The sequence below is a fragment of the Scyliorhinus torazame genome, chromosome 13, assembly GCF_047496885.1.
Source record: "Scyliorhinus torazame isolate Kashiwa2021f chromosome 13, sScyTor2.1, whole genome shotgun sequence".
In the NCBI taxonomy this organism is placed as follows: Eukaryota; Metazoa; Chordata; class Chondrichthyes; order Carcharhiniformes; family Scyliorhinidae; genus Scyliorhinus; species Scyliorhinus torazame.
This window is the reverse complement of record NC_092719.1, coordinates 199,858,511-199,874,886: the sequence shown is the minus strand read 5'-3', so window position 1 is coordinate 199,874,886 and position 16,376 is coordinate 199,858,511. Positions and strand designations below refer to the sequence as shown.

At 45.2% G+C, this 16,376-nt stretch overlaps 1 protein-coding gene across 1 annotated transcript; it reads right to left on the bottom strand.

Annotated features, from left to right (window-relative positions):
• Nucleotides 1-999: 999 nt before the first annotated feature.
• Nucleotides 1,000-11,661, bottom strand: LOC140388522 (translation machinery-associated protein 7). Its single transcript, XM_072472870.1, has 4 exons — nucleotides 11,519-11,661; nucleotides 6,028-6,083; nucleotides 3,867-3,954; nucleotides 1,000-1,204 (listed from the first exon to the last, which is right to left on the bottom strand). Exons 1-4 carry the CDS (start codon nucleotides 11,532-11,534, stop codon nucleotides 1,170-1,172), a joined length of 195 nt encoding a protein of 64 aa, XP_072328971.1. The 5' UTR covers nucleotides 11,535-11,661; the 3' UTR covers nucleotides 1,000-1,169.
• Between the last annotated feature and the right edge of the window lie 4,715 nt (nucleotides 11,662-16,376).

Below are 16,376 nucleotides of genomic sequence, written 5' to 3'. Positions count from 1 at the left end.
CGCAGCCACTCCCACACTTACATGATGCGACCCTTTGAACAAGTTTCAACCGAATTTTGAAATATAGCTTGACCCACTGAGCATTCCAACATTTCTTTTTATTGGGTATATACTTGCCAGATTTACTGCAGTACACTTATAATTATCAAATGGCCAGGAATACATACAATTCCTGTGGATGTACTGATTGGCACTTCTCAAAACTTTAAAAATGTATATTGTAATCAATCTTGCCACCTGGAGTAGTTTTAAAATACATTTTTTAAAGAGATGGTATTAGTCTGAGACTTCCACTTCTTTTGACTGAATTGAAAAGTGCACCCCTTCATAAATTAAAAAAAAATCAATGCTGCAACTCAAAGGTTGTAAACTCAATTCAATGAGAGGCCAATCCAATATTTATTCAGCACTGTTAAGAAATTTTTGCAGTGAGAAGCAATTGTACAGGGAAAACTGCAATGAAGATCTTCTTGCTGGACAATGAATTGGTTATTTTTCCTAGTCTCCCTTCACCTGGTGCTGCGATCAAATTCTTCGCATCCATCCAGGATTCATGCAGTCAAGCTCTGCCCCTCTCCAGATCCATTGCCACTGCCTGGCCCAGTAGTCACCTGCAGTCCCTCTGGAAATGGATAATTAGCACGGATGCATATTAAGCAACATCAACTCCTTTCCAAATGGCATGAAAGAAACAATGACTTGCATACCCCTATAAACTGGGCTGGATATCATTCCGATCTGCTCGAGCTAAAGAAACATTTGACAAAGAGACTTGGATGTTATTCCTACTGTATAACACTACCAGTACACTTTCATATAAGCTACGGTATCTTGAATGAATCACAGAATTGTTCCCTAATATGCAACAGCTCGAAATGGGCTCGGAACATAACCCACATTGAAGTGCAAATTTGCAACTGTACTGCTGGCCAATTAATTAGCTCAAGTGAAAACACTAAAAACAAAATCACATTCCATTGAAACCAGTGACACTCAAAAAACAGGAGAAAACTTTATTGGTGTTTTAAACAAATATACAATTTACAGGGAAAGGTCAAAAGCTTAAACAGAAATTAACAAAAGCAGATTGCAAATGTAGTCCTCCGCCCTCTGAAGATAGGCAAGTGATGCAGCGTCGACTTAATTCATCTTGGACATTCCCGTGCTCGTTATTTCTTGCCTGACTTTTTGATGCCCCCAGTACCTGCAGAGAAAGAGCAGCATCTGTTTAAACTCGAGTATTGATGCAGCTCAGCCTCCTCTTTGAACAATATTTCCTCTGCTTTCTCTTTCCTGAACGCACCTACTACTTGCTGGGGCACACTGCCAAAGTAATTAATTGTCCACTAGTAGCTCACCAATGTGGGAAACTGCCCATTGGAGCATTACAATGGAGAACAGGAGAGGAACTGTGGCCCAGATAGCGTCCCTCCCTCAGAGAAAGAATCTTCAAGTCCCACTGCAGGGCAGGTTGGTCACAGAAGCACCTGTGGCACAGATTCAACAGGCTGATAATCAGCTTCCTGATTCTTCTAACACTTTCCCCCTTTTAGGAAAGAGCGGAGAAGTGTGTGAAAAGATACAAACCAAACTGCTACTAGGAATTCAACTGATTCACAAATCTGAAATAAAAACCCTGGACTCAGTGATTGCCCTGAAACTACTGCCCTGTCTTAAAAACTGGTTCACAATGTCCTTCTGAGAAGGCAAGCCACCATCTTTATCTGGTCCCGACTATGCGATTCCAGGCCAACAGATATGTGGCTGACACGTAACTGCCCGTTGAAATAGTCAAGCAACTGTATCAAAACCGCTACAGAAAATCTAAAACTGGATAGCCCGCTTAGCATCAAACAAGGCACAGGACAGAACAAAGGAATACCCTGCTCAGTCAACACTGAAAAGTCCCCCTTACTTAACGTTGGTGCCACATTAACATTGAGACAGCTGCCGCACAGACCGGTTAACAGTACAGACCTGTCCCAGAGGCCTCCAAAACTATTACTGGGTACGCCCTGTCCCACAAACAGGATAGACCAATTGGAGGTGGCAACACAGTGGTCTGGAGTTGGATTGGGTCCAATTCAAAACTGACTCTGGACCCAATGAAAACTCTTGGCATCAGGTCAAACATGTGAAAGGAAGCCTCCTGCTGATTACTCAATTATCACTCTCCCTGAATTCAGTGCTCCTCCATGTGGAAGCAGCACTGGGGGAGCACAAGCACAAAATTTACTCTGAGTGGAGGAGTTCCATGTCCATCACTACCCAGTGAGCAAATCTACTAAGCTGGACCTACAGAAGGTGGAGAGAAAAACTGGACCGACAGAAGGCGGTGAGAGAACCAAGAGGGGAATTCCCTGCTTGACCTCATCCATACCAATCTGCCCGTCAGAGATGCATGTCTAAGAGGATAGGGTGGAATAATCGCTGCACAGTCTTCGCAGTTTAGCACAATCAACATGCTAGGATAGATTTAGAACTGATCTAGAAACTCAAAACTGCATATCCATGAGGCACTGTGGACATCAGCAACAGAATCACATTCAATCACAATCTGTAGTTTCAAGGCCAGGCATATTCCACACTCTAAATTTATTTTTTTTAAAAATAGTAGAGTACCCAATTCATTTTTTCCAATAAAAGGGGCAATTTGGTGCAGCCAATCCACCTACCCTGCACATCTTTGGGTTATGGAGGCAAAATCCACACAAACACGGGGAGAATGTGCAAACTCCACACAGACAGTGACCCAGAGCCGGGATCGAACCTGGGACTACGGGCTGCAAGGCAGCAGTGTTAACGACTGCTCCAACATGCAGCCTCCGCACTCTACCATTACCATCAAGCCAGAGAGCCAATTTTGGTTCAATGAAGAGTGCAGGAGAGTTTGGCAGAAGCAGCACCAGGTGTCCATAAAAAAGCAATACCAACCTGGTGAAGCTACAACAAACGCATGCTAGATTAAACCAAGTGACCCCACCAATAACAGGTCAGATCAAAACACGTGCCACGTGCATTGTAAATGCTTCCACAATCCTGGAGGACCAGTGCTTTTCCCCTTTGAGAGCTGACTGGTGGGGATTTAACCCGAGTCACCACACCACATGAAAAGGGCACGGTTGAGAAGGCCTTCATCAATAACCTCAGATGTACAGGAATTAAACCCGTGCTATTGGCATTTCTCGGCATCGTGAACTAGCGTCCAGCCAACTGACCCCCGCTCTAAGTCATTAATAATCTGTCCGAACCTCAATTTTCAATATGGAAGTTGATCAACTTTTTAAAAATCAGTACCCAATTAATTTTTTCTAATTAAGACGCAATTTAGCATGGCCAATCCACCTATCCCGCACATCTTTGGGTTGTGGGGGCAAAACCCATGCAAACATGGGGAGAATGTGCAAACTCCACATCGACAGTGACCCAGAGCCCGGACCAAATCTGGGACCTTGGTGCTGTGAGGCAGCAGTGCTAACCCACTGCACCACTGTGCTGTCCACACCATGGTCAACTTGACTCTCCTCTTTCACATGCTTCAATTGCATGCAGCATTCAACCGAAAACATGCCTATTGCTAAAAAACTTTAACTATTGGTTGACCACCCGCAGAACAATGCAAGCTTTATAGCAGCAACGCAGACTGAACCTAGTAAAAACAGAACACTTGGAGCCAACGTGGTTGCAGATTCCCGAACAGCTGAGCCTGTCCATGGTCAGACAGCAAAGTTCCTCCCCACTGGGTTTAATGGAAGGGTCGGACAGAGGGACCGGCCATGTGTTATCGATACTAAACATGACGCGCTGGATATCTGCTTTCATTTACAGTGAGGTTTTCTCAAACCCATGACAATCATGTTACTCACTAAGTGGCCCTTTGCCTGCAGCTTTTGCTTTCATCTCATCAAGCTTTTTCTGCTCTTCCTTCTTTTTCTGTTTGAAAGCAAGGTCATCCTGTAAGGATAAAGGTAGGCACTCAAGTTACATATTTCTTTAGCAGATACTGAACATGCTGGCTAGAAACAATGGTTGGATTTCAGTACGTATTTCTTTAGCAAACACTGATCATGCTGACTAGAAACAATGGATTTCAGCTAAATCCACAGCTAGTTATTTGTGCAAATGCTTATCCATGCCTTCAAGCTCCAGAATTTATAATGCTCACCTTGTTGGTCACCCAATCTCTATGAACTCTAACGTTTTCCATATCTCTACCCATATATTCCCACCCAGCCTCAACTAAGCTCCACTGATCTTCCCGTGCACCCGCATTTATAATCCTCGACCCCCACTATAAATCCATGACCTTATTCTACCCTTTCTGCAATCTTTATTAAAATCCCCAGCCAAATGTTCTGTTTGACATTGGCCTACTGTACATCTTCCTCACTCTGTACGACCTGCTTCAAGTTTTAACAATTTGAAGCTCCTCATTTAGACCACGTTGTGCAGTTTGTAAAAAAAATCTACCCTTGGACAAGCGTTCGAACACTTCTCCTGATCAAGCCCTTCAATACCTCACCCAATCGACTCATCTTCATATTTGAACCCAGTCAGAGGTTTTTCAACCGTCTGTTTCCTGTCTGCTAACCAACTGTTAACCCAACCTAATATATTGCCGCCAATCCCATGTGCTTTCATTTTGCACAGACCTCTTATGTGGGCCATTTGCCCACTCTCCAATCTGCAGAGACGGTTCCAGAATCTACAGAATTTGGTGGCTACCTACCCTGGGATGTAATTATCAGGCCATGGGGATTTATCAGCTTTCATGTCCCATTAATTTCTCCAGCACTTATTTTTTAGTAATATTAATTTCCATCAATTCCTCCTTCTCACTAGACCCTTTGTTCCCAGGCATTTCTGGGAAATTATTTGTGTCATCTTCCATGAAGACATAACTTAAGTAGTTGCTTAATTTATTGGCTACATCCTTGTCCGCCATTATAATTTTTTCCCATTCAGACTGTAAGGGACCTACATTTATCTTCATTATCGCTTGCCATTTCAACTCAGCATCTTGCTCTCATGCTTACATAATCAGTCTCTGGCTTGCTGCAAAGCTTCAGTGAAGTGCAACACAAACTGCAGGAGCAGCACCTCATCTTCTGATTAGGTGTTACAGTCCTCAGGACTCAACATGGAGTTCAACATCTTTAAACAGTGACCTTTCTTCTCCATCTTGACGACTTTAAAATTAAAAAAAATATCCAAAATATTTTTTGTCCCAATGCAAAACCCCGCACCTCCACCAGGGCACCTTGTTCCCAAGATTTGTTTTCACTGAGCATTGACCTTTATGCTCCCATTAACACATTGATATCTTACCTTCATACAACTATTAGTGCATTCGTCTGCCATTAATGCTTCCTCTATTTTGTGACCGACACACCTTTGTTACAATCTCACCTGGCTCCCACCAACCATTGACCTTCTACTCTGTTCCAGCTGCTTCTTATACAGTATATAATCCAACATGTGTCTCCCTTGCATTAACTCTGAGGAGTCATACGGACTCCCAAATGTTGGGCGAGATCCTCCGGCTGTTCACAGGCAGGGTTTTCCAGTCCCGCCGACGGTGCACTCCCGCCACAGGTTTCCCGGCAGCACAGGATGGATTCAATTGGAAACACCACTGAAAGCAGTGGGACTAGAAGATCCTGCCAGGGCCCAGCAGCAGGCCACTTCCCGCTGTCAAGAAACACGCCGCAGGAAGGCCAGAGAATCTCACCCACTAACTCAATTTTCTCTCTCCACGGATGCTGCCAGATTTGCCGGGTTTTCCAGTAAATACCTTTTGTTTAATTGTTGTTCCAATGGTTTTTCTTGTCCAGCAACTGTATGCCCTAATTTGTATCAAATTATTCTACCTAATTGGGATATAGTCAGTGATAAATTGTCAACTGACAAAAACAGACCACTACACAGCAAGGCTGTCAAAATCATTACAAAATGCAGTGGTACTTTTGAAACGTTTTGCAAATTTAGACCCAGAGGCAGTACATTGCTATATAAAAAGATGCAGACCTCATCCACGTCCTTGCTTGATTTTTTGGGCTGTTTCAATGGTTTCTTCTTGCCTCCTATACGCATAAGGAAAACAAAAAAGGAACATATAACAGAAATTACACGATTACAGCAAATGCCGCAAGGTAGGACTGATGCTAGCTCAGCAAAATACTGCACTGTGGCTATGGAAATAAAAACAGAAAACACTGAAAACTCAGGTCAGGCAGAGAAAATTGTTAGTTCTTCAGAATTCACTGGGTTTAGAAGAATTAGAGGGGACCTCATTAAAATGTATAAAATTCTGACAGACTAGATGCAGCAATGATGTTTCCTCAGTATTGGGGGCCGCGGGTGTGTGTGTCTAGAACCGGGGTCATGGGCTCAGGATAGGGTTCGGCCATTTAGGACTGAGATGAAGAGAAATTTCTTCACTCAGAGGGCAGCAATCCAGTGAAATTCTCTAACACAGAAGGCGGTGGTAGCCAAGACACTGAATATAGTGAAGAAAGAAATAGATAGATTTCTAGACACTAAAAGCGTCAAGGGATATGGGAAGAGAGCAGGAGAATGGTATTGGCAGAGGATCAGCTACATTCAGAATAAATGGCGGAGCAAGTTTGAGGGGCCAACTAGCCTACTCCTGCTTCTATTTTCTATGTTTCTACAAATACTGTGGCTACAACAGCAGGTCAGAAGCGAGGAACCGGTGGTGAGTAACCTCCTGACTCCCCAAAGCCTGTCCACCACCTACAAGGCACAAGTCAGACGTATTAAGGAATACTCTCCACTTGCCTGGATGGGAGCAGCTCCAACAGCACTCAAGAAGCTCGACACCATCCAGGACAAAGCAGCCGGCTTGATTGCTCCCCTTCCACAAACATTCACTCCCTCCACCACCGACGCTCTGTGGCAGCCGTGTGTACCATCTACAAGACGCACTGCATGAACTCACCAAGGCTACTTAGACAGCACCTTCCAAACCCACTATCACTACGAACTAGAAGGACAAGGCCAGCAGACACATGGAAACACCACCACCTCGAAGTTCCCCTGGCAGCACGGTAGCATTGTGGATAGCACAATTGCTTCACAGCTCCAGGGTCCCAGGTTCAATTCCGGCTTGGGTCACTGTCTGTGCGGAGTCTGCACATCCTCCCAGTGTGTGCACGGGTTTCCTCCGGGTGCTCCAGTTTCCTCCCACAGTCCAAAGATGTGCAGGTTAGGTGGATTGGCCATGATAAATTGCCCTTAGTGTCCAAAATTGCCCTTAGTGTTGGGTGGGGTTTACTGGGTTATGGGGATAGGGTGGAGGTGCTGACCTTGGGTTGGGTGCTCTTCCCAAGAGCTGGTGCAGACTCGATGGGCCGAATGGTCTCCTTCTGCACTGTAAATTCTACGTAAATTATGTAAACTCACTCACCATCCTGACTTGGAACAATATTGCCATTGCTTCACTATCACTGGGTCAAAATCGCAGAACCCCCTCGCCAACAGCATTGTGGGTGCACCTACATCACACGAACCACAGTGGCATAGTCCTAGTGGTTCAAGAAGCAAACTCACCACCACTTTCTGAAGGACAATTAATGATGGGCAATAAATGCTAGCCCAGCCAACAATGCCCAAATCCCATAAATTAATTTTTTAAAATTGCTGCATACTGGGAAATGGACGTTTAAGGGTCCTGACTATATATTTGGCTGATGTTGGCCTTAATTAATCAGTAGCACCCTCACCTCAGTCAAAACAATGGGTTTAACCCCCACTCTAAGACTTGAGCACAAATCGAGCTGTCACTGCAGTACTCAGCATTATTGGGAGGAAGTCTTAAACCAAGGCCCCATCTTCCTTCTTGGTAGATATAGAAGATGCAAGGCCTAATTGAAGGCCAGAAAAGGAGTTGTCCTGAACTCTCATGTCGCTCAATAAACACACTGATGCAGAGTAACCAATTATTTATCTCATTGCTGCCTGTGGAGTAACATGCGAGCTAGTCCACCTGGCAGGAAGAATAGAAAATCAGAATTTCAAAATGGAGAGACTGCAGAATGTTGCCATATAGAGGGATTAAGGCGCCCCGTTACATGAATCACAAAACGTTAGCATGCAGGTACAGCAAGTAGGTAGGAAGGCAAACAGAATCATAGAATTTACAGTGCAGGAGGAGACCATTCGGCCCACCGAGTCGCCACCGGCCCTTACAAAGAGCACCCGACTGAAGCCCACGTATCTACCCTATCTCCGTAATCCAGTAACCCCCACTTAACATTTTTTTGGACACCAATGTCAATTTAGCATGGCCAATCCACCTAACCCGCACAACCTTTGGACTGTGGGAGGAAACTGGAGCAAACCCACAGATACAGGGAGAATGTGCAGACTCCGCACAGACAGTGACCCAGCAGGGAATCAAACCTGGAGCTGTGAAGCAACTGTGCTAACCACTATGCTACCGTGCTGCCTGTTGGCCTTCACTGCAAGGGGAATGAAGTACAAGAAGGGATGTGTTGCTATAGTTGTACAGGGTATTGTGAGAGGCTATCTGGAGCAATATGTACAGTTTTGGCTTCCTTACATAAGAAGAGATATATTTGCACTGGAAACAGTTCAGAGAAAGTTCACTAGGTGATTCCTGGGATGGCAGGGATGTCCTATGAGGAAAGCTTGAGCAGGTTGAGCTTATAGTCTTTGGAGTCAAGAAGAATGAGGCGCGATCTTATTGAAACATAAGATTCGATAAGTGCTTGAATCAGAACTGGGTGCAGTCTAAAAATAAAGGGTCGGCCATTTAAGGCAGAGATGAGGACGAATTTCTTCTGAGGGTCACTGGTCTGTGGAATTCTCTTTGGATAGCAACAAGAGGCCGAGTCATTGAATACACTGAAGGCAGAGTTAGACAGAGGTATGCAGGGCAGACAGGAGATGGAGTTAGGGTGACATTCAGAAGAGTCATGAGCTTATTGAACAGCAGAGCAGACTCAATAGGATAAATGGCCTGTTCCTGCTGCCAATCTGATACCCTCTGTTCAAAAAGGGAAGGAGATAAAATGCAGGGAATTACAGGCCAGTTAGTCTAACTTCAGTTATTGGAAAAATATTAGAATTGACCATTAGGCCACCCGGCCTATCGAGTCTGCTCCGCCATTCAATCGTGGCCGATATGTTTCTCATCCCCAATCTCCCGCCTTCTCCCCATAACCCGATTCTTAGTGATCAAGAATATCTATCTGTCCTCCTTAGTAATTAAGGACGTTTCTATGCCTGTCTTAAAGACATTCAGTTACTTGGTCTCCAGAGCCTTGTGGAAATGCGTTACACAGATTCACCACCCTCTAACTGCAGAAATTTCTCCTCAATTTTAGGAGAATTCTGGGGAAATCATGTCTGACAAATTTACTAGTTTTTTGAGGTGGTATCCGTTAGGATAGAAGAGAACAAGATGTTGTATATTTGGATTTTCAAAAGGCATTTGAAAAGGTGCCACACAAAAAGGTTACTATGCAAGGTAGGAGCACATGGTTTTGGAGTAATAACCTGGCATGTATAGAAGATTGGCTAACTAACAGAAAGCGAGTAATGATAAGGGAGTCTTTCTCAGGTTGGAGGGCAGTGACCAGTGACCACAGGGAATCAGCACTGGAACCGCAACTCTTCACAATATTGATTGGAGGAAGGAACAGAGTGTACTGTGCCCAGATTTGCAAATGATACAAAGGTGGGAGGGAAAGCATGTTTTAAGGAGGATATAAATAGCTTTGAGAGAGATATTGACAGGTTCAGCAAGTGTGCAGAAAATTGCCAAATTGTATTCAATGTGGTAAAATGAGATTGTTCATTTTAGGCAAAAGAATGAGAAGGCAGATCACTGCTGCCTCACAGCACCAGGGACCCAGCTTCATTTCCAGCTTTGGGTGACTATGTGGAGTTTGCACATTCTCCCCTTGTCTGCATCGGTTTCCTCTGGGTGCTCCAGTTTCCTCCCACAATCCAAAGATGTGCAGGTTGCATGCTAAATATTGGCCATGCTAAATATTGGCCATGCTAAATTGCCCCTTCGTGTCCAAAGATGTGTAGGTTAGGTTAAGGGGATATTGAGATAGGGCAGGGGAGTGGGCTTGGGTGCAGTGCTCTTTCAGAGTGCAAAAGGAGGCCATTGAGCTTACATGTCTGCATTGTAGGGATTCTATGATTCTACAAGTAGAGGGTAATAGGGAAGGCAAATGAAATGCTGGCTTTTATTTCAAGGGGGTAGGAGTATAAAAGTAAATGATGCTGCACATTTAGAATACTGTGCAGTTTTGGTCCTCGTATTTAAGATATATAATCAGCGGCTGCACATGAGGTTTACTAGGATGATCCTGGATGTGGAGCGACTGGCTTATGAGGAAAGATTAAACAAGTTGGGTCTGTAGAAGAGGTGCTTCTGATTGAAACATACAAGGTTCTAAGGGGGTTAGACAGGGTGAATGTTGAGAGGATGTTTCTGCTCATGAGTGTAGGGCCGAAGGAAATAGTTGCAGAATATGACAAGGAGGGAGGGGGGGGGGGGGGGGGAGGCAAGAGGAAGAAGTCCTTCTCTCAAAGAGTAGAGAATCTTTGGAATTCTTCACCCCAGGATGCTGTGGAGGTTGGGTGAAGTCAGAGTTATACAGTACAGAAGGAAATCTTCTTTTAAATTAAATTTAAGGTACCCAATTCTGTTTTTTGCCAATTAAGGGTCAATTTAGTGCGGCCGATTCACCAAACCGACACAGCTTTGGGGAGTGAAATCCACACAAACACAGGGAGAATGTGCAAACTCCACACAGACAGTGACCCAGGGCCAGGATCAAACCCAGGTCCTCAGCACCATAGGCAGCAATGCTAACCCACTGCACCAACATGCCACCCCTGCAGAAGGAAGTCTGCACCAAGGGTCAGTGCAGCCCATCAAGTCTGCACCGACCCTCCAAAAAAGCTAAAGCTCACTCCCCCACCCTATCCACCTAACATTTTGGACACCAAGGGGCAATTTAGCAAGCCAATCCACCTAACCTGCACATCTTTTGACTGCAGGAGGAAACCCACGCAGGCACACGGAGACTATGCAAACTCCACACAGACCGTCACCGAGGCAGGAATCGGGACCGGGTCACTGGCTCCATGAGGCAGCAGTGCTAACCACCATGCCACCCTTTTTCACAGTTGAGATCGAAAGGTTTTTAAACCAGTTGGGGAATTAAGCGTTACAGGAGACTTAAGTGAGCGTTAGATCAACCATTAGCTGATTAAATGGCAGAGCAGTACAGGCTGATGGGCCTACTCTCGACCCTGGTTCTTTCTATGTTAAGAGCTGCAGTGACTCACTTCCTCAGACCAGTAACTGAGCCCATAACCAGGGCGGCTCTAAAGCAAGATTATCACGAATATTTCAAACCAGAAATCCCCAGCCCGCCCTCAACATGTCTTTGTTCATTCTCCCTCCCTTCTCTCTCTCTCCCGCCGCCGCCGCCACCAATCCCATCCTCACCTTCCCGGCCGGACATCTTCTCTCTCTGCGTCTCTCCCTCGCCTCAACAGGACCCCAGAAATAGGCGGCCCGCTCCCGCCTGACTTGACTGTGCCACTCCGACCACGTGACCGGCACAGCGCCCACCTGCTGCAGCTCCTGGCTGCAGTACCTCCCCCCCCCTCCAGAATGACAAGCAACTTTCACACACAATGGCTTTTTTTTTTAAAAAGCAGTTGAGATGAGGAGGAATTTCTACTCTCATAAGATAGTGAATCTGAGGAATTCTTTACCACAGAGAGCTGTCGATACTGTGTCATCAATAATAATCTTTATTGTCACAATTAGGTTTACGTTAACACTGCAATGAAGTTACTGTGAAAATCCCCTCGTCGCCACACTCCGGCGCCTGTTTGGGTACACTGAGGGAGAATTCAGAATGTCCAATTCACCTAACAACATGTCTTACGACCCCTTATTCTGAGAAGATGCCCTCTGGTCCTAGACTCTCCTACAAGAAGAAACTCCCTCTCAGCATGCACCCTGTGAAGTCCCCTGAGAATTCTATACATCTCAATAAGGTCACCTCTCACTCGTCTAAACTCAAATGAGTACAGGCCCAACCTACACAACCTCTCATAAAAATCCCTCCATACCCAGAATCAACCTAGTGAACCTTCTATGGACTGCCCCCAATGCCAGTATATCTTTCCTTAGATAAGGGAATCAAATCTGTTCACAGTATTCCAGTATTCTCATCTACCACCAGCTGGTGTTCACCCAGCAGCAAGCAGGGGACCCGCCATGCTGTAAGCCCGAAAGCCTTGTTGGGGTTGTTGCAGGCTTTTGGTGGGGCCGCCCTTTCCTTCAAAGTCATTCAGGAGGTCTGCTGAGAGCCATCACAATGCCCCTGCTGCTGACACCCCTCAGTCCCCGACCCTCCCTCCCCACGAGCCCAGTCCCCAGACTTTCATCCCGCCGTCACTCACCTGTGGTTGGATCCCTCGGCACCCTTGGGCCTGCTGCCTTGGCCTGTATTGCCAGCAGCCGGCAGCACCTACTTCTTGCTTCTGGTTGTCTGCCCTTAACCTCCTCATAGATGGTCGGTTTATTGAAAATTCATCATGGCGGCAGGTTCCGAATTGTGATGACAATACAAATAAAACACGTAATCAAGTAGCTTGGTGTCAAATTTTGTTTGACGGCAAATTGTGTGAAGCACCTCAGAATGTTTCAAAAGTCTAAAGGCACTATAGAAATACAAGATGTTATCGTGAAACTCCAGATTTCATCGATGGTAACAGAGACATTTGAGTGGATTTTGTGATCTAATCAACAAGTTTGGGATGATTAGCCGTATAATAGCTGATTGAATTATTGTCAGAAATCTATTTGATTTCAAACGAATTATTAAAATAGCAATAAGGGCATTATATTGGGTGACAAGATGTAATGTACATGTGGAGCTCAGATAGCTAGGATATATACAAAATAATTGATATCTGGGACTGTATTACAGAATTACCAGTCGTCTGGATTTAGAACATACAGTGCAGAAGGAGGCCATTCGGCCCATCGAGTCTGCACCGACCCACTTAATTGAATGGTCCCATGAATGAATTAAAAAAAAGTTTGCATATACTATGACTTACAGTATCATCCAGAACTTTTACAACAATGCCATTGAGCAATTGGGCGATACATGCATGTAGTCGCTAATAAAACAAGCTAGTTATTAGAATTCAGGAGAAACTTCTTTACTCAGAGAGTGGTTAGAATGTGTAACTCTGTACCACAAGTAGTTGGTTCATTTTAAGGGACAGCTAGATGAACACACGAGGGAGAAATAAATAAAAGGTTTTGCTGATTGGGTTAGACGAAGAAGGATGGGACGAGGCTCATGTGGAGGATGCACATTGGTATAGTCCATTGGGCTGAATGGCTTCTTTCTGTGCTATACATTCTCTGTAATAGTGTGCAGGATCCTGAAAAATCACTGCCCAAAAGCCTGAGAAAAAGCTCAAGTAAAGTGTCAAGGAACGATAGAAAATTCCAAGAAAGGATTAAATAATAATAATCTTTATTAGTGTCACAAGTAGGCTTACTTAACACTGCAATGAAGTTACTGTGAAAATCCCCTAGTCGCCACATTCCGGCGCCTGTTCGGGTACACAGAGGGAGAATTCAGAATGTCCAATTCACCTCATGAGCACGTCTTTCGGGACTCGTGGGAGGAAACCGGAGCACCCGGAGGAAACCCACGCAGACACAGGGATAATGTGCAGACTCCTCACAGACAGTGACCCAGGCCGGGCATCGAATCCGGGTCCCTGGTGCTTTGACGAGACAGTACTCACCACTGTTCTACTGAGCTGCCCAAAATTAAGCCTCGGGGTGCGGAAGGAGGTTAGCTTCTCAAGGGTGAAGTTTATTAGGCGGGATTTCCAACAGGACAGAAACAATCTTATGAACAAGTGCAATTATTCTTGTCAGTTATTGAAGTATTTTTTATAAATTTAGTGTACCCAATTATTTTTTTTCCAATTAAGGGGCAATTTAGTGTGGCCAATTCACCTCACCTGAACAGCTTTGGGTTGTGGGGGTGAAACCCACGCAGACACGGGGAGAATGCGCAAACTCCACACGGACAGTGACCCAGGGCCGGGATTCGAAACCGGGTCCTCAGCGCCGCAGCCCCAGTGCTAACCACTGCGCCACATGCCGCCCACCAGTTATTTAAGTTATGTGTTTATTGTGCCATTGATATTATTTTAGGTGTATTTGGTCGGTTGGATAAGAAAATAAGGTAGCCACACAAGAAAACCCAAATTCTTTTGAGTAACCCGATTGTTTGGGTTTCTGAGGAGCTGCTTTATGGTTTGGAGCATGGAAAATAATTTAGCCATTTTATTTTAATTCAGGAGAGTGACGTTGCTAGTTCCTGGTGGCCCTTTTAAGGGAAATAATGAGCCATTTGACCTGTTTTGAGGGGTTGCTGGTTCCTGAATGTTGGTTGTACCTTTTTCTATCTGTCCAGCATTATGGGATATTTATAGTATCCCCACAGTGCAGAACTTGATTTGGCCCATCAAGTCTGCACCAAGCTTCTTAAAGAGCAGCTTACGGAGGCCCACTCCCCCGCCCCATCCTCGCCTAACCTTTGGACACCAAGGGAAAATTTAGCATGGCCAATCCATCTAACCTGCACACATCTTTGGACTTTGGGAGTAAACCGGAGCACCCAGAGGAAACCCACGCAGAACAGGGAAAACGTGCAAACTACACAGTCACCTGAGGTTGGAGTCGAACTTGGGTCTCTGACGCTGTGAGGAAGCAGTGCTAACCGCTCTGCCACCATGACGCATATAGGTCAGCACAATCATCTTAGCACAAATTATTTACGTGGATCAATTACAATTTTTGAACTCTGATGCATCTGACATTACTTTACATTTGATGTCCTACAGACACAGGCCAGGCACAGGGTGTTTAAATACATGAAAATATGTGTCCCTCAGAGTATTATCTTTTCAAGCTGTGGCTTTGAGAGAAGGATGTAAACAAGTTGTGTACTTTGAAGGCCTGTAAAGAATTTTGTCGTTGTGGTGTTTTTTTTATTCATGGAGAAATGCTCATTTGAACCCATCAACCTAGAGATGGTGCTGTTGTTCCATCCCTTCTGTTCATCCAGTGTTTTGGAATGGCAGTGTAAAATGTTCATGTGCCATCTACTGGCTATGCCTGCAATGCACAGCTACACAGTAAAGAACACCCTGGTGTTCTTTTTAGTTCCTTTTCTCCCTGTGGTCCAATTTTATCTTCTGGTCCTCTGAAGGTGCTGGGGTTCAGTTCCATAGCATGGCGGCACAGTGGGTAGCACTGTTGCTTCACAGCACCTGGGACCCGAGTTCGATGTCAGCCTTGTCTGTATGGAGTTTGCATGTTCTCCCTGTGTCTCCGTGGGTTTCCTCCAGTGCTCCAGTTTGCTCCCACCGACTAAAGATGTGCAGGTTATGTGGACTGGCCAGGCTAAATTGCCCTTTAGTGGTCAAGGATTTGTAGGTTAGGTGGGGTTTCAGGGTTGCAGGGATTAGGAGTGGCCTGGTTGGCGTGCTCTGTCAGAGGGTCAGTGCTAACCTGATGGGCTGAATGGCCTCTTTCTGCACTGTAGTGATTCTATGATCATACTGGCTGCTATCTAGTACTTCACTTAATCATTTATTCGTCACTTAAGGTAAGGAAAATGTCACCCAATAATGATTTGACCAAGATTGATGTTTCAGCTGAGCCCAAACCCTTCTCCTTTATGGAAGAAGTAGACTGGCATGTCCCCACGGACTCACATGCATGCAAATCAGGTGAAGTCTTTCAAGATGTATTTTGTAGTTTGAATCATTGGGCTGAATCTTTCAATGGGCTTCGAGACCCTGATGTCAGGACCATATAGGGACCCCGGGCCCGTACATGTCCTCAGGACTTCTGCTGGTGCAGCCTTAGGATGAGTGGTCTCCTAATTGGTTTGTGAAGTGAAAGGCCCAATCTAAGGGCCTCCAATGCTGGCCGGCCCACTGCAAGAGGTGGGCACCAGTGAGGCGGAAAGGTGATTGCGAGGACACTCCAAAATGGAGGAGCTCTTGGATGCTTTCTGAAAAGTTGAGAAAGAAGAGGCTCACGACTAGTAGGGTCATCAGTGTGGAAAGGGAACACCTGCAAGCTAGCCTGCACTACTTCAAACCAGACTGTAACTCTTAAAGTGGACGTGCTTTCTGGCTGCTTTAGGAGGCTGAAGCCACTTGACGATGAGTGGATTAAATAGAGAAAGCAATAGAAATGGTACAACAGGTAAGAGGACATCTAGCAAAGTTAGCGGCACCATCAT

Excerpts from the sequence above, each read along its gene's own strand:
- LOC140388522 (XM_072472870.1), bottom strand. Across the intron at positions 3,955-6,027 it reads CAAGCAAGGACGTGGATGAG|GATGACCTTGCTTTCAAACA; the intron begins GTCTGCATCTTT and ends TTATCCTTACAG. Across the intron at positions 1,205-3,866 it reads TGCAGGCAAAGGGCCACTTA|GTACTGGGGGCATCAAAAAG; the intron begins GTGAGTAACATG and ends CTTTCTCTGCAG.